A 25,540-nucleotide genomic window follows, 5' to 3' on the forward strand; every position below is an offset into this window, starting at 1 on the left:
GAGCAATCTAATAAGGTAAAAATACATACATAGCAGCCAACAGAATGCCTGGTGTAGCGTAGCTACCAAATCAATGTTAGTTTGCTGTTTTCCATAAACTTTTCTCACTGGTCATCAAGAGCATGGAATCTTAGAACTAGACAGTATATTAGTAGAACACTTATGACAGAAAGTAATAGAAAACTCAGCTCCTTAAATGAGGAAACTGATTGGTTTAGTAAGTATAAGTTGCAAAGTAGGGTGTGCTTGAAGACTGGTTGATAAAGCACTTTAACAGTGTCATCAAGAACCCGAGTTTTTTCTGTGGTCCACTCTTCCTTTCTGAATATGGATTCATCATGTGCCTGATTTTCCTGATGTTTATAGGAGAGCTATAGTAGCTTTCACATCTGTTAGGTGAGAGAGATCTTCTCCAAGTCACACTCCACTTCTGTGCAGTGTGGATGACCCAAATTTGGCCACATCTCCTTATATAATAATATTGCCAGAGACAAACCAGGCTTTGATAAGTGTAGGCCCTGATTCCTGAACCAGTCAGCAACAAAGAGGATGGGATTGGCATGATTGCCAGGGCCTCCTTCTGAACTGGGGTCAAATTTGGATCTAGAGAGTCAAACCCAATGTCTACTACCGAAACTTGAGTTTCAGCACTTTAATACTTGCTATGTCCTTGGGCAAGTTATATAACCCTGTTGAAACTCAATTTCTTTATTTGCAAAATGGGAAAAATAATAGCATGAACCTCTCAAGGTGTTTTGAAAATAAACGAAGATACTGGAATAAATTTTAAAACAAAAGGCTCTGCAGAGTGTCTGCTATATAGTAGATGCCCAATACATGTTAATTATTATTAATATTATTTATTCATCTATAAAATTTCATATTATATAATAGCTGTTTTTAAATTGTCTGACTTTCTGGCTAAAGTATAAGTTTGTTGAGGATACAAACATTATTAGTTTCATTTTCTATGTCCAAATTCTTACATATAATAAATGTCCAACTTATTTCTTTAACAAATGAGTGAATAAATGGTTATCTGTGGAGTGAATGAATAAAGACCTGAAAATAATGGAAGGTAGATTTAAGAGAAATACAATGGTGACTGGATAGATTACAGGTCGGACAGGATATGGGAACAAAATGGGCTTGATTGAGAGAGAACGTATTGGAGAGTGAAAATTTCAGACACAGAGAGTGGTATTCTCTGAAGATTTGAGTGGTTGCAGGAAGTGAGCAAACCAAATACAGTTTGGGTTCAGGGTACACGGCTCATAGGGGTTATGATGTCTTCAGATATTGCATTTTACAATTTGATAAACAACAAGTACTTAGATAAAACCCTGAAGGATGCTGTTATCTGAAGAAGGTAAAAGAATAATAAGAGCTACTAGGAGCTTGGTATGTTCCAGGCATTGTTCTAAGTGTCTCCTCTTGTATAAACTCACATAATCCTCAAAACCAAACCATAAAACCATGAAAGAAGTCATATTCTTTCCATCCCCACTGCCATTTACAGATAAGAAAATCAAGCCCAGAGAGGCTGAGCAACTTGCCTAAATCACACAGATAGTAAATAGTGAAACTGAGATTTTTACTCAAAGAGTCTGACTCAGGAGTCTGTGTGTTTAACCATTGCACTGTCCTGTGTCTCTCCTGAAATGGAAGGGTGCTCGGAGACGCCAGTCTCCAACCCCAAACCACTTAGTGCCATGGGAGCACCACGGGTCTCCCAGGCCACTGACAGCCAAAGCACAGCCAATGTTCACGAGGAGTCCGTGCCCGCTGGCCCGCTCGTGGGGCTTGAGCAAGCCCCAGCACATAACCAGTGGCTGCGGAGGGTGCCGACTAAGCGAACGTTCCTTCAGGGAATGAGCGTGCGGAGGGCTGGATGGGGGCAGTACTTGTGGAGTGCACGCGGCATGTGTGATGGCTCATGGTATATGTGATGGGCAGCATGCATGATGTGCTTGTTTCTACACAGAGCGACCTCTTCATGCTTCCCCATTTGGTAAATTTTTCCAAGATGAGACAGTGTGCTTAGCAATAACACCCAGGGTAACATGAAAGAGATCCTTAGAGATAATACATGCTTCAGAGGATACACTGGGAGTTGCAATGAATACAAAATTGCGTGTCCCTTTCCAGGGACTCTTTCAGAATTGTTACTGAGCTCTGGAGAAAAAGCACAACAAGCTGTCTGAGTCAAAGGAGAACCTAGGCCAGGGGCTCTCCTTGGGAATTAAGGGAGTAGGGACTATCAAACTACCACTTCCTCAAGAGGAATCCACAAGCAGTCAAACAAAGACAAAGCCACTGCTAGTAATTTTTTGGTTGTGGCTTAGCATAGAATCTGCCTTTGATCAGACTTGAAACTCCTACATTTCCCTTTAGTTCTGTGTACCCTGCTGCTTGTATGGTGAACATTCAAGGGAGTCAGAATGCCCACTCTTTCTAGAGAGCTGTAGCCCCCAAGAGTTAAGTTTCAAGAACCACATGTAAACCACAATACGGGTGTCCAACTCAGCTGTACAAATAAAGTTCAGTCTTGAAACGCAGTGAAGATCAGTGTTGAGGCCCATTGTAACTATGTGGTCTCATCTCTTGGCCAGAAAGATCTTAATTATTAAAAATAAATGAAATCAATGTTATTTTCTTCTTTTGCTATGCTAATCATTTGTCATCTATGATGAATATTCCAGAAGCTATTTTCATATTTAATAGATACTGTAGAGCTTTTAAAATATCACTGTACTTGCATACCTTGATAAGAAAATGTCTTTAGCTTGCAGTCTCTGATGGAACAAAATCAAAACTGCTTAGACAAGTGTCCTTGCTCGAGGAAAAACTAGAGACTATGGTCCACAAGGAAGCCAGCGAGGAAGCGTATGAAAAAATGGTTCTGGTGAAAGACCAGGTATGTTGCAGAAGAGAAATTATCTTTACTTCAAAAGTTACCTAACCTTATATAAACTGACAGCTCTACAAAGCCATTTCTGGCTGGGTTGGAAGCTCATATTTAAGTTCATAAGGATAAATAACAATGTTTTGTATTTGCTAAAAGTAATTTTCTTCCCTGGTAAATATTGACATATAGAAATTAATTTTGTTACTAGTAGTTTTAAAGTTTGTTTGACATGTATCCTTTTGAATGACATTAGCTGAATATTTTATTTATTTTATAAATGGTATTAACTGTACAAATGTTTCTTAGTTGTCAAAGTTGAACCTAATCAAAGAATAGTTTCTTTCTGTGTAGTGAAACAAGTGGATCGCAACATTTGGCATTTTTTAATAAGAAATAACTAATCTCTAAATTTCTGGACATTGTGTGTGTGTGTAAATCATTATATAAATTTACCTCTTATTTAACCCCAAGGGTTTGCATCTGCCTCTGGAATATATGAATATGTTTTTATGTGAAGGTGTATATATAGGTATGATATAGGGAGTATTAGCATTAACTGTAGCACATCAATTCAACATTATTTTTCCTAAGCATTTCCTAGTTCTTAACATGTCTGTGTGTTTTGTCTTTGGGCTCTTCCATAGAATGGAAAAGGAATAGGGACAAGAGGGATGATTTCTCCAATGATGATTTTCAAAAAAATCTAGCTGAGATAATATACAAGACTTGAGAACTGGTACATATTTATATTTGGAATACTTTGAATATGTAAAAGGAAGAGTTACGCACTTGGTTTCTAAACTTTTCTCATTTTCAGTGTATTGAGAAATTACAAGCTGAAGTAAAAGCTTCCCAGGAGCAACTTATAGCCCATGTAAGTGTTTTCCACCTTGTTTCATTCCTTTATTTATATCATTGTTATCCTGGAAATGAAATATTTACCATAAGTTATAAATGATATTTGTCTGTTGCACACCGTATGAGTACTTTTACTACCCCTATAGAACTGTTTTCCAAAAATAAAATTCTAATTTTTTTGCTGATGATAAAAATTACAAACTGAGCTCTTATATATAATCACATGGTCTAATTAGGTACTATCAGGATAAGAGAATTGCAACTAAAGGTAGAAAAGAAGCCAGGCTAGTTTAGTGAGCAGATGGATGTAGAGAGATGAGTCAATTATTGACACATCCAATCAAGTCTAGAGCAGTGCTTCCTAAACTTCTCTGTATGTGCGAATCGCCTGGAAAGCTTCTTAAAACAAATTGCCCAGATACCTGTTTCTCGCATGCGTTGGTTGGGCCTGGGGACTTGCACTTCTAGGTGATTCCTTGCACTTCAGGTGATGCTGATGCTGCTAGTCTTTGGGCCACACTTTGAACAGCACTGTTTGTGTGTGTGTCTGTGTATATGAATATATATATATATATGAATATATACATATATATTCATTCTGCTCCTGTCTTGTGATTTTTAGAGAAATGGCCATATAAACCAATCAGAATACATAATTTTTCATTTTCCCCTGCAAATACCCCCCTGAGAGAGACATAGGAATTTCTAGGGCAAATTTCGTTTAAATGTTTGCCTATGTTTATTCAGAGAACAACTTATAAGCATCTCCTGCCAAAATGCCTTTGTTTGTTATTCACACCCATAAAGCAGTCACCCCACCACAGACCCTTCCAAAGGATCCGAACAACTCTAATGCCTTTGGCATCTCCTCAAAGACTTGCCTCCTTTCCTTTCAGTCATCTCCTCCACCTACATTCTGGCTGCTCTGTGATGACTTCTTGGTTAAGGACACTGGCCAGCCATGCTAATGGCCAACCTTAACACCGCCGAGCTCCTCAGACAGACCTGAAAGCTAAGCAGCTGCAGTCCAGACGACCTGCAGAAAAGGCTGCAAAATAATAAATTCTGGTGACCATCTCTCTGGGGTTGGAAATAAGTAGAGTTGAGTAAAATCTTGGTAACTGCTTCATTTTTGTGCTGGAGAAGAAAAAAGCTAATCTGCTTTGGCGGTTAGCAGAGATTTTAACTCTAAATTCAGAATCTTCTTTTGGCCTTCTATGCTCAATCAATCAATGCTGAATGACTAAGGGCTGCACTTGTGGCACTGTGGCGTGTTCAGACAGAAATGTGGCTCATTGGCCCAGTATTCTGTTGCGGATCCTCTCCCTTGGCTTGCTCCTGAGGGTGTCAAATAATTACCATTGTCAAAGGCTGTCCTTTCATGACAGATTGATACCTACAGCCATTCACATGGAGGGGGGTTTGGGCTCCAAATTTTTTAAGGAGAGCAGATGTATTCACTAAGCTTCTGATATTAGCTTCTAGCATCTCTTCATAAAAAAAAGATTTAAAAAAATAGTTGCTGGTGCCTTAGGACAATTCCTGTGGTGTCTTCTTCCATTGCCTAGTTTCTATGGATTCTGCTCCTATACCACTCTGTGACTGTCTCAGCCTTGTGTGAACTGGAATTGCTTCCTTGTATTAGGGTATTGATATCAATAACTGAGGATTCTCATATATAATTGACCAACACTCAGGTTTCAATATGGCAGTGTACTCTTCAAGGTTTTGCTTCAATTCATCAAGAAAAGCTTAAATGAAAACATTATTAACAATAATGTTTACTGAGAATGATTGTGTGTCTTCTCTCTCACTCACCTCTCTCTGCCTCATGCTGAACCCACTAGTAACGTGGAGCCTCTGTTTTTCTTTGCACATCCAGTATAGTTCGATGCTCTGTGACTTTGGTCACAGTGTTGTTTTGGACTGGAATATCCTTCTCTCTCCTCTTCACCGCAATACCTCCTCTCTCTCTGCAAGACTCACATAAGAACCAACTTCCTCCTTAGGCCCCAGATTACTTTCTCTGGGCTCCCATAACCTCCCATAAATGCATCTATGTGAGCTGTTAAAAAAACACTTTAGATAAATTAAATTTAACAAAGTTTATTTGGGCAAAAAATAATTCATGAATTGGGCAGAACTCAGAACTAGAGCAATTCCGAGACCTCTATCTAGCAGTGTGAACAGTGAGCTTTTATAGGCCAAACATGATGCAAAGTAGAGAATTTACCTAATTGGCTACAGCCAGGCCTTTGCCTTATTTGGGTGTGATCTGATCAGTTGGCTGCCTGTGATTGGCTGACACTAAGCTGTCTGTGATTGGCTGAAACTCATCTATTTGTTACAAAAAAATATTCTCCTAAATTAGGTTTCAGTTTGTATACTAAATTAGGTTGTGATTTGTTATGTGGGAACTCAAAGTACAGAGACAGCCTCAGGCCACTGGCCTCCTGCTTATTTCATTTAACAGAGCTCAGTATATTACACATTGTTGATATTGTCCAGTTAGACATCTCTTCTCCACTAGACTCTAAGGTCATTGAGGGCAGCACCAAGAATGTGTCTCTGAATCCACTATACCAATCCTGGGTTGGGTACACTGTAACCACTCAATACATTTTGCTGAATTGAGCTGAATTTTACTCAGATCATGTCATTTCCTCAGTTCCAAAGCCTACCTAGCCTGAGAAAATGGTTACCCAATATCCCAGAATAAATTGCAACCTGATCCTGGCATTTATCATGCTGACCATGTTGGCCTGAGACCCCCGAGTGCACCAGCCATCCCTGGTGGGGCTTCCTTCATAGATCTTTTCCACATGGAATACCTGTCCCTGCCATAGCGTTTGCAAGATTTTTCCCATTCTTTATCAAGATTGTTCCTTTCAGGCAGTTCTCCCTGACGGTCAGCCCAGAAGCAACCCTCCTTCCTTGGGCCTTCACAGCACTTCTCTGCACCTCTCTCCGGTCCCTTGTCACGCTGTGCCCCACAGAAGGGTAATTTGATGTGGTCTATGTCTTCTCCAAGACTGCAAGTTCCCAGGGGACAGGGAGCAAGTCTCTTTACCCTTATTCCTCCACAGTGTCTGGCCAATGCCTTGTACAGATTTCATTGAAATGAACTGTTAAAATGGCTAATTAAAAGATAAAATTATTTTGGCATTTATAGGAGCATACTTTATCACTCGGGGAAAATAACTTTGTAAAAAGGATTGTATTCCTTAAAGTTGCCAGTAACAAAAGGCATTCCTTTCATCTGTGGCTGATGCTTTTAAGGTATAACATGCAAGGGACAAAAGGAAACCATCTCTTGGAGTGAAAATGGAAGGAAAAATTAGCAGAGAAGGAAAGCATAGTTGGTGGGAAACCCGTATTTCAGGTGAAGTAAGAAGAGCATCTCAACGAAACATGGTCTTAACATGAAAATTAACAACAGTGTCTTGGCTTGCTTTCGTTCAGAGTTCACTCATCTAAAACTCAATAGTTGAATCATATTAATGTATAATTAAATCGATAGCTATGAAATGGAGAGAAGATACAAGCCTTAACATTTTAAAGTTATCATTTGCTTGTATTCTGAAGATTAAAATCTCATCTCATTAACTTTACACAGCTTATACTTTTTTAAAAAGTTATAAAAGGTTGTTCTTCCCAACGCACACGGCAGTGCCCCGACTAAGTTGCCCCGGGCATTTTTATCACTCCCACGTGATTACGTATCTACTTCGAGACATACATGGGATAAAACAAGTATTTAAAGTGAATGTTTATAATCACTTAGAGATAGTTGTTCATGTTAGGGCAACTTGAGTTAGGACTAAGTATCTTAAGGAAAAATTCCTTTTAAAATTAATGCCTTCCAAACGATGGCTCCATTCTCGCCGGTGTTTAGCATTTCAGGGTGTACCTGCGTAGCCCCGTTTGCCCCAGCACCGCTGGTGACCTGATTATCCGCAGCAGTCCAGAGGTCTGCCCCGTCCCCTTCCCTGCCACCATTCCATTTCTTGGCCTCTGGCTACACACAAGACCTGACCAGGGTCAAAAATTTTATATTATTCAATGAAATTATTTCAAAAAGGGTCATCTGGATAACCGGTGGTGGGCCCTCAAGTGTTCCATCATTCTCTGGACTGTCCTGTATGTTTGAAACGTTAATATTTCATAATAAACTAAAAAGTTAAAACGTTCGTGTGAGGGAATCTTCCGAGTGACGCCCACAGCATGCACTCAGCTTGGGGCGCAGGGGTCTGCCCCGGAAACGGAAGTCCCTGAGTTCAGAGGCCGCGCTCAGGCCTGCGGCGCAGGGCGAGGGCTCGGGGCCTGGAGAGGCACCGCTGGACCACGGCGGTTGCCCAGGGGGTGGCGGGACTCCTTGCTGTCCTCCTCTGAAGAAGCCATACACTGCCATTTTGCTTTCTAAATTAAGAATCTACACGAGCTCCGAATTAGCCCATGTGCAGAGCCTGCTAGAATTCCAAGCCCTCTGCGGAGGGATCTTTCCCTGCTATGAAAGGGACGTGGGCTGTTTTGTTGAGTTTTGTTCCGGTGGTTTGGCTGCCTGAGCGTCTGTTACTGCACCTGTGGCAATAATGCCCAGATATCCTTTTCAACTGCGTCTCTCCAATCGTGTGCAGTCTTGGAAGGCCTGTAATTCAAAATGCACTATCAGCTACTAGCTGGGGAGTGGGCATGTGGCCTACGCCAAGTGGATGCTTTCTTCAGGGACTCTGCGTTTTAATTCAGGTGAATTATCCTCTCGAGAGAGAGCATAGGCAGTTGGAGCTGACACATTCTGCCACTGATGCCCAAGGCATCATGGGGAAGGAGTGTATACTACCTGGACTAGAACTTCTCCAGATCCTGTCTACTCTAAATCTGGTTTCTGTGGCTTTTAGGAACCACCCAATAACCTTCCAATAAATTCTCTTTTCCTTTAAGCTAATCAGAATTAGATTCAGTTGTTCATTACTAAGAAGTAATAATTCTTACATTATCCTAGTGGTTCTCAAATTGTGGCCCCTGGGCCAGAAGCATTAGCATAATCTGGGACTTGTTTGAAATGTATATTTTGAGGTCTCATTTCATACCTCGTGGATCAGAATCTCTGAGGACAGGATCCAGCAATGTGTGTTTTTAAAAGGCCTCCAGGTGATTGGCTGCTGGGTAACATCTGAGAAACAATAAACCCCTGGAGCTGGACCCTTACTTTCTGGTGAGAACATTGTCCCTGACTGGCCTCCCACGGATGGCGGTCTCTAGGGCCTGGCAATCCTGGTGTTGGGAAACCTCCCCAGGCGCAACCTGGGCACGGTACCAGGACGTGGGGCTGCAGCACACCATCCAGGTTTGTCAGCTGATTAGTCAAAGGGGACAAACTTCTTGCCTTCCTCTACACCCACACTTCTACGTTCTATAGAAGCGTCACTTCATTCCTGAAGCTTGTCATGACTACTCTGAAGTGACAGTGATTAGTAACACCTTAGAGTCACATAACAATATACAGCTTCCTAAATGTTCCCACCCACACGATGTCATTTATATTTCACAACAATACTATGAGGTAGCTATTACTCCTCCCCCTCAATTAGACGAAGAAAGTCAGAGTCAAAGACACTAAGAGCTGGCTCACAGCGAATAGCTCGGGTGTTGTAGCAAAGACTTATATGTAGGTGTTTTGCCTCCAGGGCGCCTGCTTCTTAAGCTTGACTTCATTTGTAATGCAGAATTTTGCTGCACATACATGCTAATGCACAGATGCCAGCTGTGATGATAAATTTATTTTTATGATCTTTTAACTTTATTGTATTCCTCAGACCCTATGGCAGAATTAATCAGCCTGAGAGACTTTGGCAGTAGGATCTAATAGAGTTCTACCTGGAGCCAATGAGGAATGGGGATATTACTTTCCTGTAGGCCATTCTTTTAGAGCCAGATAAATTTTAAATGGAAAATTCTTCAATGATTACTTGCGAACAGAACCAGGTGATACTGAATGGTTGCACATGGGATAAATCAAGGAAATATTCATTGCATATGTTGATTTAAATTAACCCCTCTCTGCATCTCACCTTCTTTGGTTGGATTATCTGGACTGGATGGTTATTTAGCTCTTCATTTTAACCCTTTGTGTGGTTATTGCATGGTTCACCTTTCACATGCATGATTGGGGAGGCCAAAAATCAGAGAAGAATAGTAGAGGCTTTCAAATCCCATTGGCAAGGGTTGCTGACGAGCTTCTCCATGAGCTCGGAAGAGAGGGCGTCTGAGCTCTCATTTCACATCAGCAGGTTGCTCCTAAGCTGGAATCAGTACTCTCTGTGGTCCATTATCAGATGGAACCAAGTAAGCCATGCTTAAATAATTAATCTCTAGCACGTTGATGAGGAAATATTCAAAATAAGACTTTGGAGGCCCACCAGGATCATATTACCTTTTTTATTCTGTCAAAAATCCAGGCACAATAAATTGCTCTGGGAGCCACTGCTCTTAGTTGTTGGATCTGCTAGTGGGGCAAATTGAGGGGCAGGGAACTAAAGTGTGAGTGGAGTCAGTAACTTCACACAAGCTTGGATACTGGCTGGAATCTGGGAGACCTGTTTTCCCCTTTCTCATGAGGTCTGAGTCCTGTGTCCTCATTTTCTATAGATGATGAATAAATTTAAGCTGAGCAGCCACCCTTGGCCAGTTCCTGCCACCCCAGCTACCACTGCAGGTATCTGATCCTTGTTAAGCGACCTAGTGGGACACAGGGTGTAAACTTTTTTTGTAGATGGCTATTAGCAAACTATGCATTTCTTTAAACACTGTATCTCAGCTTCTTACTTGATAAGCTTGGACATCTCCCACCATCATCCTATCAAAAAAATATACATATTTTAGAGGCCCAAATTTTCTAGTATAGATCATTGTTATAATCTCTACCTACTTGTCAAAAAATTCAGATGGGAATAATGTAGGAATGTTCTCAGTATTTTCCCCTTTGATCCAGAGCTGCATTCATCTATATAAACCTCCAGCCATTAATGTTCACACAGAAATTACCCTTTACTATAAGACTCTAATAGAAGTCATACTTTTATTATTCATTCTCTTAATAATTAAAATGACTTTGTGATGAGGGAGAGGCATACCCTTCCATTGCAGAGAGAAGCTGTGGATGTGAGTCACGGGGGGGGGGGGGGGGGATGTTACGAGGCCACCGCCCAAGTCCTGCTGGGGTTAGACAGTGATGGGAGGCAGGCTCCGGGCTCCGGGCCTGAGCCTCGCCTCTGCCATCCCAGCCCATGACATTTCAAAGGTTACTTAACCTCTGTTCCTCTTCATCTGTCAAAAGAAGCTAACGACATTACTTAGCCTGATAGGGTTCTTTGGAGGTGACGTGAAGCCGTGAAGTGAGGTGGCACACGTGGAGCCCTAGCACCATGCCCGGCACATACTGAGTCTTCAATAAATCTATTAGCAGGTTATTCTAAAATGAAATTATCTTTTTCAGTAACTGTCCCATGATTTTATGGGATTATGGTTAATAATCTTATAGAACAAGGTACCTCATTTTAGCTGCCTGTGTATTTTTTAAGCCATACTAGGAAGTTAATTAATCAGAGACTCAAAATTACCTTCTGAGGAGAATCTTACATCCTGTCAGGTCAGTGCTTTCTCAGCTCAGTCTTCCCCAAGTGAATGTCTTCTTAAGCATCCCATAGAACGATCTCCTTGTCATTCAATTGTCTGTTCCTTTGTCTCTATCCCCCGTTAGACTGTAAGCTGCTTGAGGGCAAAGCCTAGGTCTGGTTCACTGTGTCTCCTGAGTAGTAGATTCAGTAAGTAAGGGTTGAATCAGTCAGTCAGTCAATCGTTTGGCGAGGAGTGAATGAGTGTGGGCAGCCTTTCAATTCAGGAAGTATGATTTCAGGCCCTGCATTCCCAAAAGACATCAGTTCTAGCCCCAGCCCAGCTGGCCACTTCTAGCCAGATTCACTCCACTCCAGGGCTGACCTGGAGTCAGTGTTTGGGCTCAGTGCTAAGCTTTAAAAAGCTGGGATGAAAGGAAGCATGTAACAGAGAACTATCTAAAATATAGCCCATTTTTTCTTTCAGATAGTTAGTCTAAAATCCTTCCTGAACAAAGTGACAGCAGCAGAAAGCCAAATTTCTAGACTGCATCAGGTGTCCTAGAATTGCTTTTATTAAATGGCAGGTGAGGGGAGTGGTAAAATGCTAAGGGCTTAGTGTGGGAGAATTTTACAAGGAACTGTCCCATGAAGGTTGTCATTGTGTTTACTGCCAGATAATTGTTGAGGACATTTACTATTCTATTGAGGGGTGTGCGTCTCTGCACCAGTAATGTCGTGCTTCCACCAAGCACTGAGCATGATTCTACTCCACAGATGCCCTTTTTGTTTTTTTAAATGGTTATTTTGACTAATAACCATTAGTAAGGAAGGCTAGAGCCAAGTTTGTACCTTGCCTCTAACAAGTGATTATATCAGGGCACAAATTGTGTGAACCAACCTTCCCTCTTGTTCTGTCTTACTACTTTGCCCTTAAATTCCCTTGACCACATCTTTCAAGCCCTTGTTATAGTGGCTTCTCGTTCAATACATCCATCTTTTCAAGCTACAATGAATCCCTTCTGCAATGTGCAATACCAAACTAATCAGTGAATCATAAGGGAAGTAATAAACTGAGTCCGTAACAGCCCTGAGTTGTTCTCCTGGAGTCAGCTCCATGGCCTGTAGATTCGGTTGCATAAGTCTGAAGTCTTACCCCAAGCCCTCACTGGCTGCTCATGGGCCACAGTGTCATCTCCTGGCCCTGCCCTGCCCTCTACTGCCAGTCGATACCCAGTGATTGCGCCGCTTTGAGGTCTTGGGATTCGTAAAAGATCCTCTAGGTCCAGGCCTCCATCCCTCGGCAGAGCAGGCTTTCAATCTGCTTCGCCACGGCTCACCCTCAACACCTGCCCGTCTTCACCAGGTGACAGGCCTCTCCCCACACCTCGGCAGCTGTCCCTCCATCTAGTGCATATTCCATGGATCCCTCTTTTAGCCTCTGTTCTCCTCCTTTGGTTGAGTTCCCCAAGTTCTGGAACTTGGCCTTATTCACACGTAGTTCTTGACACAAAGCAGGTGTTCAGTAGATGCCTTCTTGAATAAACAGACAAGTAATGAGAGAATGTATAAGTGCCACACTTGCCATTTATTGTTAATTTTTAAAAACAAGCAAAATAGGAACCCAGATATAAAACCATCGTCATATAGCCATCTAATCTTTGACAAAGTAGACAAAACATACACTGGGCAAAAGAAGCCTTATTTAATAAATGGTGCTGGGGAAAAATGGATAGCCAATGTAGAAGACTGAAACAAAACCCACACCTTTCACCTTTCACAAAAATCAACTCACACTGGGTAACAGACTGAAACCTAAGGTGTGAAACTATTAGAATTCTAGAGGAAAACATTGGAAATACTCTCTTAGACATTGGCCTAGGCAAAGAATTTATGAAGAAGACCCCAAAGGCAATCACAGCAGCAACAAAAATAAATAAATGGAACTTGGTCAAACTAAAAAGCTTCTGCACAGCCAAAGAAACTGTCACGAGAGCAAACAGACAACCCACAGAATGGGAGAAAATTTTTACAAGCTACACGTCCAATAAAGGGCTGATAATTAGAATCTATTTAGAACTCAGGAAAATCAGCAAAGAAAAATCAAACCCTATCAAAAAGTGGGCAAAGGACATGAACAGAAACTTCTCAAAAGAAGACAGAATAATGGCCAACAAACATATGAAAAAATGCTCAACATCTCTAATCATCAGGGAAATTCAAATCAAAACCATAATGAGATATCACTTATCTCCAGTGAGAATGGCCTTTATTAAAAAGTCCCAAAACAATAAATGTTCAAGTGGATTCGGGGAAAGAGGAACACTCCTATACTGCTGGTGGGACTGCAAACTAGTTCAACCTCTGTGGAAAGCAATATGGAGATAACTTAAAGCGATACCAGTGGATCTACCATTTGATCCAGCAATTCCACTACTGGGCATCTACCCAAAAGAACAAAAGCCATTCTATAAAAAAGACATCTGCACTCGAATGTTTATAGCAGCACAATTCACAATTGCAAAACTGTGGAAACAACCCAAGTGCCCATCAATACACGAGTAGATTAATAAAATGTGGTATACGTATACCATAGAGCACTATTCAGCTATAAGAAACAATGGTGATATAACATCTCTTGTATTTTCCTGGATAGAGTTGGAACCCATTCTACTAAGTGAAGTATCCCAAGAATGGAAAAATAAGCACTACATGTACTCACCAGCAAACTGGTTTCACTGATCAACACCTAAGTGGACATATAGGAATAACATTTATTAGGTATCGGGCAGATGGGAGGGGGGAGGAGGGGATGGGTATATACATACATAATGAGTGTGATGTGCACCACCTGGGGGATGGATATGCTTGAAGCTCTGACGGGGGGGGGGAGGGGGGGGCAATATAGGTAACCTGAACATTTGTACCCCCATAATATGCTGAAATAAAAAAAAGAAAAAGAAAACAATCAAAATAACAACACATAATTTAGCATGTCTCTGTAGTTTATAGCAAATCATCCAAAAATAGATACTAAAAGATTGTTTATTTATAATTTTATCCTATTTTCAAAAGGGAAAGAAACAAAATGAAAATGAAATAAGAATTTGTACCTCAACTGGATTTACTCTGGTATTTTATGAGTATTAAACTTTAGCTGTTCCCTTGATATAATTTTATACTGTTATTAAATATTAACTATAATGTTTAATTTAACCATATTTATTTATTTATACTCTAATTTCACAAAGGATTTGAGATGGCTTCTAAGAAATGGATTTATGAAATAGTTGAATTTTTAAAAAGCACTCTGAAGAATCATAATAGAGAACATATATATTGAAACAAAGTAGCAATACCAGGGAAAAAATAGAATATGAGTGTATAAGTCCAAACTTCTTATACAGTATAGTTGAAACAGAAATATAGCTTTAATGTTTTTAACAGCCAAAAGCAAAATAGAAAAATAATTAGATCAATAATTCCTATGGTATTGGGGGGTATTCAAAGGCATGCTATTATTTATTTCCTATCGAGTTAATTCTGAAACGAGAGTTTATGTTGGATTCATATAGGGAGCATTGAAAGACATAGTGGGGGAATACCCATCAATAACATCAGAAATGTAGTAATGGATTTTATTTGGCTATTTTTATAATTTCCATCAAAAGAAGCCAAGGATATAACATGTAAATAGTTAATCTCTCCACATTGTGTTAATCATATAGTCTAGCTGGTGTTGCATACATTTAAATCCCCAGCTATTTATAATAATCCAGTAGGCAAAGTCAATGACAGTCAAAGGCCAAGTAAGCGATATAGAAGTGGGAAGACAGCCAGAGCCGGCTATGTGGGTCTGGGGGTGCCTGACTTAAGTAAAAAAGAGAATGAAGCCCAAGGTGGCCAGACCATCCAATTTTTCACAAGCCCCAAATCCAAATTTTTGTGTCAAATCTCATTTATTAAATGTTGGCAACCAATTCAAATAAAATAGAATGTGTGGCAAACAAAACGTATTTATGGGTAGCCTGAATATGAGTCTTACGCCAGATTTTAAATTCAGGCTGCAATTTTCTTACATCTATTTTACAAAGATGTTCTTTACAAAGGACAGGAATATGTAGTGATTGCAAGTGAGGGCGAGTGGTTGTTGTTTCAGCCACTTTAGTTTTGCTAGTTAGATAATGCTAGCTTTTGTAACCAATAGATCCTAGACTCTCAGCACGTACCGCAATACCACAGACCTGCTCATTTGAGTAACAGTCTCCTGTGTGTGTCCTTGGTGGGCAGACTCTGCTCATTCACTGCTACTCATTGTCCTTCAGGGATAAAAACTGAGGGAGCCTCTGCCATCCTCAACTGGTAGGAGTCAAGGTCACTGTGGGGTCACGTCTATCCCAGTTGGCCAGAAGGGAAGAGGTCACTTAAGTGTGTACTTGGGAAGTTTATAATGGGCCATCCCTGGAAGTGTACCTCATATCTGCTCACAGTCCATTGGTTAGAACTCAGACATGAGGCCATATTAATTGCAAGGAATGTCCAGAAAGGCAATCTAGCTGTGTACCCAAAAAGGAGAGGGAAACATGGATTTTGATGAGCAGCTATCAGATTCTGCCACACCAGTGTTTAAGTCATTTATTTTGTCTTGGATCTATAGGTTTTCACAATTTGACTCCAGAGTGAAGGACATTAAAAATTGGTTTATTGTTATTATTAAACCGAGTGAAATTCGAGATTAAAATTTATGCAATAAATACCAGAAAATGCAAAGATATGAGGAAGAATGTCTAATATACTTCCATGTCTTGCTCCATGATATTCAAGGGACAAAAATGTCACTTTTTAAAAAAATAAAACTCAAATCTGACTCAGGCCCCATTTGTTGTTAGCCAAAACTTCAGCCTCCGTGATTTGGTAGGAAGGGAGGTCCTTTCTCCTCCCTGAGATTTGCACAGCACCCCAGGGAGTGTGCTTTCCGAAAGTTGGACGCCACTAGCTTCTAGTCAGCCCGGGCTGTTGTCCCTTGCCCCATGCTGCGAGCCGAGAAAAGACTGGCGGCTCTTTCGCTGGGCGCTCAGCTTTCGCACGGGGCCGGGGCCTGGCCGGCGCGGCGCTCGGTCCCGCCCCTCCAGACTCACCTGCCTACTGGAGGCCTCGCGGCCGGAAGGACCTGGGTGCGAGTGAGGCGGGCCCTGCTGTCTCGGGAGCCCCCAGGGCTCAATTCTCTCTGCTTTGGGTGAACCAGCTTCCTTCCTTAGGTTTGTTTACTTCCTTTTCCTTCTCAAAGCGCCAGCCTCCATTTCTTCCTTACTCAAAGCACTTTTGGCTTCTTCTGTTAATGAGACCAGGCCTCCCAACCAAGGGCTTTCCGGTGCGCGGACCCATCCGCAAGCGCGAACTTCCTCTCGTTGCGCGTCCGGGCGGTGGGCGTTGCTGTAGCAGAGGTGGTTCCGCTTCATGAGGAAGTCGATGTTTTCAGGTTGCACTTATTTGAAGCTTAAAGGATTTTTGAGACAGTTGTATACTTAGATAATAAAACATGGAAAGGTGTAGACAGAAATGCCTAGATAATTGAATAGAAACGTAGTGTGCATGATTATTTTGCTGCTAAATGTGAAGACATATTGAGATTATTAAGTATAATAAAATCTGAGCTGTTTAGCTTTAGCTATGGGCACTGAAATTGACTGTGACCATTCGTTCATATGTTAGATTATCTTCTAACCCTCAACGACAAGTCTCTCATCGAGACTAGGTGTGCTGGGTGGTAACGTCCATGAGGGAGATGTGAGTGCGCACACCAGTAATCAGGGCGTGTGATGGAGTCATTGGCAAGGTCTGAAGGGAAAAAGAGAGATAGCAAGTGCCTGTCCCTCCTCTCCCCAAACTCTCCCTCACTCTACCCACAAACCCCCCTCCCAGGAAATTGGATGAGTTAACTAAATATTTTTTGAATGTTTAAGCATCAACCATTTTTATAAAACATTTTCCCCTCTGAACATTCAAGACAGATGGCCTGGATTCAGAGCCCCACCCTACCATTTACTAGCTGTGTGTCTTTGGGTAGGTTCCTTGATCTCTCTGAGGCTTAATTTCCACAACTGTACAATGCAGATACTAAATGTGTCTACCTCACAGCATCATCCATCATAAGGATTAAATTAGTTGATATATTCTTAGATCAGTACCTGCAACACAGTACATCTTGTATAAGTGCTTGCTAAACAGTAAACCAAAAGAGATAAAACAACCACCCAAACCCCCAGCAAACATGCCTGTATTTGTTCAGTGGCGAGCTTTATCAGCACTCTTTGTGAGAGAGCGCGCTGGATGTTCTGCGTCCTGATTATCTGTAAGATGGGATAATCATGGAACCTACCTCAGGAGGGTTATTGTGAGGATTAAATGAGATGACACAGGAATGGGACTTAAAATAGTGCCTGGGCCATAGCCAACACCCATTAATGTTGATGGCTGTTATTAATATTGCTGCAGCTGCTGCAATATATGCTTTGACTTTTATCTAACAGTTTAAGCACATATATTTTTCCGTACCAGATTCCATTTTATTGATTTTAACTTTTAATTACTTCACTGTCTTCAACATAGACACGTGTCGCTGTCGAGCCCAGTGAACTACTCACTCTCTGTCTTGAGGGGCGCGTGCAGGAGACTGTGTCCGCTGAAGGAGGCCTAGAGGAGCTAGTGCGGCCTAGGAGCTCCTCCCTGCAGTGATTGCACTGGGCGGGTGTCAACGCCAGGGGCAATGGAAAACTACTGCCTGTGAGTTTTGCAACTGGAAAAGATAGTCTTTGGTGCTTAGAAACAATTCTGACCACACTCCTGACACTCCAGCTTTGCCTCCCTAACCTTTGCTTTCTCAGCCCCTGGAGAATGTCATCCTACCTGTTTCTCTCCAATTCTTGCTGGACCCCATAAACAAATGTCCTGGCTGGGAGTTTTAATGACGCATATTCCTTGTGCTTTGTGATAAATGAAATGCAGCTGACTTGCCAAAGTTTCTTTGACATCCATTTTTGGATGCTATTTCTGGAGACACCTGTGTCACTTTAGTGTCGGGCCAGTGCAGGGTAGAGAAGGGCCTGGCACACCTGCCTTTCCATGAGATCCTTTGGAAGTTACTCTTCACCTTCCTGATGTCGGTGCATAGGACTTCAATTACCCCTGTTTTATTCTTCTGTCTTTTTTCTGCTTTAGTCTTCCCATTCTTAATTCTGTCAGGAACTCTTCTAGCAAAGAAGTGCCCTCAATCAGAGTGCATGAGAAACCTCAGAACTGTAGAGAATTTACTATTTAAATGAGCAAATTTTAATACAGTTTCCTAAAAATCATTGAGGATCTCAATCCCCTATTTTGCAAAATAAAAAAGGAAAGTTGCTTCTAATTTTAATGATTAAGTGACTGCTTGTATGCAGATACTTATCATTTGTAGTGTTTCAAATATAAATAATTCTGTCTTTTGCCCCATCTTCTCCCTTTGTATTGAGGGTGACATAAACCCCACTGGGAGACTGCAGGGCAGGAAAAAGGGTCAGGGAGAGTTCTCCTGAGCCTTTATGAGTGTAAAGGTATTTCATAACCTTGGAATCTGCAGCAATATTCAGCAACTGTATGAATAAATGATTTAGACAGACTTGCTTAAACGGGTGTAATTTCTCAAAGGAGGATAACCAGGTCAAAGAGTTGACAAATGGTTTAGATGTGAGTCATCTTAAAAATAAAGAAAAACTAAAACTAAAATAATAACTCTACACCTCTTAAACTTTTTCCACTAAAAATTTATGGTAATATTGTGTTGTAGGAGCTAAGGAGGACTTGATTTTCTCATAGAAAGGATCCTAGTAAATCACAAAATTCCAGGAGGAGGGAAAGAAATGCAAAACCCCTGAAAAATAGCTGTTAATTGTTCATTCTTCAACTATTTTTACTAATGTAACAAGCCAGTCTCTTATCCTTCAAGCTTCATGGGTAGAGGGAGGCTTGGCTCTCAGTTGTTGTCTGTCCTCAGGAACCAGTTAAGAGGAAGAGCAGGAGGATCAAACCGAGGCTGCTGCAGGAGGGTCAGGAGAATGCCGAGCACAGCAGGGTGGCAGTGGGAGCAGGAACAATGTGCACTTTCAGATTAGAAGTTCAGTGGAAGGAACAGGTGACAATCAGAACAGGAGGCATTATTCTGCGTTGTGGTATTGCTAATGAGAATGCAGCGAGGTGTTTACATTAAGCATTGGAAACAAGCTATGTCCAGTTTGAGCTCGTGGGAATGTTCCCCCCTCAACACTCTTCCTGGCATGGAGCAGGCTCATCCCCAGAAATAGAGCTCAGGAAGTAACCAAGTAATTTAGGAGCTCTGCTGACATTAACCCTTGAAAGACTGAAGTGCTCAGCTAAAGCCACTGTTGTAGATAAAACTTCCACTGGATGGAAACCTAGGATCAAGGTGGATTTTAGCCTGAACAACTGGCATGGTAAATGCTCAATAAATGTAGAGGTTTTAGTTCACTGAAATAACTCATAATTTAGTTGGGGAAAGACTCAGTTAGTTGGGGATGATGACTAGGAAATAGGACCACCTGCCCTTACAGCCTGATGGGCTTGGCAAAGAAGTTTATGGTTCAGAGTTAGAGTTTTGGGGAGAGTATCTTAGAAATCACATACTGTTTTTTGGATAGATACTTTATTAGTGTTAAATATTACAGAGGGTTAAAATCGCATCAGCAAAACTTTTCACTATTTATATCCTGAGTGGTAGAGAGAATTTACCTAATTGAGCCAGGAAAAGGGCGGCTTTTCTGCAAAGGAAGCAGACAGGGATTTTTCAGGGCCCTAAAGCCAATTAGCAAACTTGGGACAGCCTTGTAGTTAAAGTTTAGACTCAGTGAGGCTTCTAAGGTAGAATCATGTGATATCAGTTGTGTTCTTGATTAAACAGGAATATATCTAACCAGTTTAAGCAGAATAACTATTAACTGAAGGTCATGAGTAACTCTCAGACTCTCCAAGAGGTCCAGAGGACCAGACTTGGAAACTGAAACTGGGAGTGATGGCCAGATCACACCACAGAGCTTACCCAGAGCCCCCCTGGGCTGCCTCGTCCCAGCTGGTGCCTGTGATCTGGGCCTGGCAGCTCCCAGTGGAACCACTGCTTCTGAACAGCGTTCCTGTGGTGAGTGGAGTGCATGCAGCAGCAGCAACCGTTGTGATCTGAGAACTGCATGATGCCTCCCCTGTGGGGAGTCCTCAAGCCTGCACTGAAACTGGGAGTGATGGCCAGTTTCAGTGCTTCTACTGTGGGCTTCTACTGTGAGAAGGTGAGATCGAAGAAGACAGGGAAACCACCAAGCTTAGGAAAACTGTCCAGAGACGTTGTCAGGCAAAAAGAATGATGTATTTCTACCACACCTATCAAATCCAAAGTCTGGTTCCTAGAGTTAGCTTAACCCAGTGAATTCCTGGTTCTCAAAAGAAAATCAAAGCAAGTTCAGCTGTAGCCTGGCAAAATATCAGAGTTCTTAATGATTGACTTATTCCAAGCCATTTGTTTCTTTAAACCTTGTCCTTTATTATATCTGGGTTTAAATTTGTCAAACAAAGGTGATAATGTGATATTATTAGTTATTCATATTGTTAACTTAGTATAATAGTTACCTTTTTATTTATGAATCATAATTGGATGCTGTGTTAGTCTTTCTTTTTCACCTATTACCAGGTACAATGTCACACCTATTGGCAATTGTTAGATTGCAGGTACAGTGTCCTGGAGGAAATAATGACACCCTAAGAAAGTGGCTCTCAACTTTAGTGAGTCTTTATAATAACCTAAAAAGATTGTTTAAAATACAAGTAGAAGAGTTACAATATTACCCAGCAATTCCTCTCCCAGCTATATGCCCCAAAGATTTAAAACACATCCACACAATAACTTGCACAAAAATATTAATTGCAGCATTATTCACAATAGCCAAAACCCGGTAACAACTCAAATATTAAGCAACTGATAAATATATAAACAAAATGTGAAATATCCAGCCAAATGGAATATTATTCGTCCACAAAAAAGAATTCTGATTCATGCTACAACCTGAATGAACATTGAAAATGCTATGTTAAATAAAAGAAGACAAAAACAAAAAAATCATATACTGTGATTTTATTGATATGAAATGTCCAGAATCAGTAAATCCATAAAGCTAGAAATTAGGTTACTGGTTGCCATTGGCCTTCAGAGGTGAAGTGGATGGGGAGTGACTACGAATAGATGTGGGTTTCTTTTTGTGTTTATGAAAATGTCCTAGAATCAGATAGTAGTAATAATTGTGCAACTTTGGCAATATACTAAAAATTGCTTAATTGTACACTTCAAAAGAGCAAATATTATATCTCAATAAAAAAGCGAAAAAAATGCAAGTAGATTTCTGAATTTTCCCCCAAAGAATCTAAAAGCATATTTAGATTTCATAAAATTCTAAATATGAAAATATATTTTTATTTGGATCCTGCTGGCCTGTGAACTACACTTTGAGAAACATTGCATCTAGTCCTTATTTGTAAAAATTTCCTGAGCCATAACATTGTAGAAGTGTTTGTATACATCCACAGTTCTTCAAAGTTTGTCATCTTGCCTTATAAAATATCCATAAAAATAATACTAAATACTGTCAAAAGAGTCTTCAGAGTACGATTTATGAAAAAAACACAATGGCTTCCTTCCTTATCATGGCTATAAAATCAATAGGCTTAATGATTTTTAGAATTTTTTTTTTATTAATTCTTTTTCTTTTTTTATCAATGCATGAGCCAAGTGATAGACTTAGTGATTTTTTAATAAATATATTTGTATATTTTTTACTCTTAACCTACTTGCACTCTGGAATAAACAACTTACTACCCCTTAATATCACTTGATAAGAGTCTAAAATACTCTCATTTGAATTGTATTAATTCATTATTTTAGCAAAATTTTAACATCAGGCAGGTTTGTACATTGGATTGATATACTAAAGACGGACTCTGTAGGGCTTTGCCATCTAATGCAGTGGTTCTCAACTTTGGCTACACGTTAAAATCAACTAGGAAGCTTCAACAAATACTGAATCCTGAGTTCCACCCCCAGAGATACCGATTTCATTGATCTGAAGTGTAGGCAAGACATGAGGATTTTTAAAATTTCCTCAGATCATTCCAGTGTACAATGAAGTTGGGAACCATCGTTACAATGAAGAGATTAGCCCATACATAGGTCATGGAGCACATTATGACAAGTGGAATGACAGCAGTTGTCAGAAATTTCTATGGGAACTCCAAGGAACCATCCCTAACCCAGGCTAGAGGTGGAGAATTGGTCAGGGAAGCCTTCATGGATTCAGGAGTACCTAAGCTGAGAATTAAATTATGGGAAGAAATTGTCCAAGTGTAGATGGGGCTGAGAATGGGAGTGACCAGGCAGGACAGGTGACAGAGCCGGGATGTTAGCCAGAGGAAAAGGTTGGAAAGGAAAAGCCAAACAGATATGTCATACATTTCATAGCTGGCTACAGCCATTGGAGGTTTCTTCAGAAACCAACTCGAGTTGGAGGTTTCTTCAGAAACCAACTCAAATGCTGGGACTTTCATGTCATCTTCTTGCTTTCTGTCATTTGAGGAAAGACAACAAATGCCATAGGGTATCCTGAGATATGGATTCATAACAGAAGAAGAAAATCTGGCCGTTCTGGGAATTTCCAATAAGGTTATTAGCTGTTGAAATGGATCTTCAAGTCATGGTTTGGTTTGTAAAGTGTTTCATGCATGTCTACCCATCTCAATCTCAGTGCCACTTTTCAGAAATGCCTAAGCCCATGGTCCCAGGTAAAGATTCTATATTGTCCCTAAATAAAGTAGCTATTGAAAGCAGGGGGAGCACAAACTAAGCAACTACTAGGAAGCAAACTAGCAATGTCTTTCCTTTAAGAGATGCCTATTTTTTCTTGTCCCCAGAAGAACTTTGAGAGTTGAATAGTCACCACCTAATTATGTCAACAGACCCTGCTTTAGGTTCCTAGCCCTGGACTCTCATTATCTTTCTGGTCAGGTTGCCACACAAATACAGGTGGTTCTCGGGTAGGGTAAACAAGCTGTGTTTTTTTCCACGGGAATATTTGAGGTTGTAGGGAGGCTGCCTTTATCTGGCATGGTGGAGTTGGTGATATGATAATGTATGTTCTCTTTTATTGACTCTGGGTGGTCACTTCTATCATGTGCCTTTAAAGATCTGAAATGAAAGAAGCTTACATCTTGGTAAACATTTAATACCACGATGAAATTTAGCATGGGAGCCAGGCCTTCTGACAGCTGTTTCTTTTTAGATGTCTTTACTTCTAAAATGTATGTTATATACATTGCATCATAGCTTCTGAGATCCTTCCACAATGTTTTCTTTTTCCTTGAATCCCCACCTTAATCCCCATGAAACAATGTAAAGGGACGTTTAACAGCTGGGCCAAGGCTAGAGTCACTGGTGTATGCTTTGAGCAGGCAGAAGGACGTTCAGGCTGCTGCTCCTCTACACGAATGAATAGTCCATTGTCTCCGACGTGTTTGTACTTGGACAGGCGGCCTTAGTCTCCGCTTTCTGGGATGCCTTTATCCTTGTTTGTTTTCAAAGTATTTTAAAGCACACACACGCGCGTACGCACACACCTCTCTAATGTTTTAAGCTTAACCTTAACATTTAATCTTTATATTTCCACTGATTTGTTTTATTTTTAAATATTATTATTTTGAGCAGATAATGCTATGAATTTTATGTGAGACTAAATGAAGACAATTTCTCTCAGAACTTTTTGTGTACATCTACATTTCATTTATGTTACATTTTTAAACAAGTCATTCTTTAAAACCATTTTGTTCATATTTGCTCTGCAACCACAAGATATAACTAATGAATATTTGGCCAAAACATAAATAATATAAAGGCATATAGATTAAAAAAATTCTTTCTTTTCCTTCCTACTTTCTCATTCCCTATGTTAACAACATGCAATTTCTATACTGTGTGAAGTAGAAAAGCACATATGTATATATATACATATGCATAATATATACATGTTATTTCTTCTAGGTTGGGATTTGGGGGGGGTTGTTTTTACAAAAATGTGAGTTTCTACATTTCATGTCACTTTCCAAATATACGTGTCATATGTCATCATCTCTTCCTTTTATCAATGTCATAGATAATATTTATAACATTATTTTAAATAATATACTCTTAAACTAGTGACATTTATACCAAGGATTATTTAAATATAAGTATATTTTAATATAAAAATGTCTCATTAACTTTTGGACTCACTTCCCATCTTCCCTTGCCCTCTGGTCCAGCCTGGCTAATCCTTTTTCAAACATCCTTTTTACCTCTCCCATCCCCATAACACACGCACTGCATACATCCACGCACGCATGCACACACACTGGAGCTCACAGTAGTGGTGAGGGACACCTAAGGGCCAGTGGGTGCTGGTAAATGCTTAACAACCAGCTCTTGGGTGCAGGGGGCTTGATAGTGTTTGCCCGTTTCAGTGGTTTACCTACTCTCTCCCACCAGGGTCCTTCTTCAGCTACCCATGTTCAGTCAACCAGCTCTCAACTTTTCTGAAATTTTAGCAACTAGCTTTCACAACTCTGTATGAACAGGCTCCAGGCTGCCACTGACTGAGGCTAGGTTGCCAACAGTAGAAGGTGTCGTGACTTTTATGAGGCATCCTGGGGTTGATGGAGGAACACTTCTCAGGGATAGCCTCTTTTCCAGGAAATCTGAAAAGTCATCTCAGCTCCCTGCCTTAATCCAAAATTGGTAAGAAATTGGAGAACTCATCTTTCTAAGGATTTCGTGAGTCCATTCTAAGTACTCTAGGGATCTTTAACATGGATCCCAATCTGGGATTGAACAACCAGGCTTTTGTGGACTTCATGAGTTTATCTCCACTTCACCGATGCTGATGCTGAGTTTGCCCAGGCACCCTGCAGGAAGTCTTAGAGCCCAGCTCAGAATCTACTGTCTCTGGCATCCGGAACTCAGAGTTACACAGAAAAGGGAGCTTGGGAGGTCAAGTACCCATCTTAGGTGGTCCTTGGGCCCACTGACCCCATTCCTAGTGAGTGACTA

The 25,540-nt window shown here is 40.7% G+C and overlaps 1 protein-coding gene across 2 annotated transcripts in view; it reads left to right on the forward strand.

Moving 5' to 3' along the window:
• Positions 1 to 25,540, forward strand: part of CCDC192 (coiled-coil domain containing 192) — a 203,096-nt gene that overhangs the window by 69,948 nt on the left and 107,608 nt on the right. For both annotated transcript variants that reach the window (XM_012740354.2, XM_012740352.2), the window contains 2 exons: positions 2,786 to 2,917; positions 3,726 to 3,782. In XM_012740354.2, coding sequence (XP_012595808.1) covers positions 2,786 to 2,917; positions 3,726 to 3,782 — 189 coding nt within the window. The remainder of the gene's footprint in view (positions 1 to 2,785; positions 2,918 to 3,725; positions 3,783 to 25,540) is intronic.

Source organism: Microcebus murinus, chromosome 11, assembly GCF_040939455.1.
Source record: "Microcebus murinus isolate Inina chromosome 11, M.murinus_Inina_mat1.0, whole genome shotgun sequence".
Classification (NCBI taxonomy): domain Eukaryota; kingdom Metazoa; phylum Chordata; class Mammalia; order Primates; family Cheirogaleidae; genus Microcebus; species Microcebus murinus.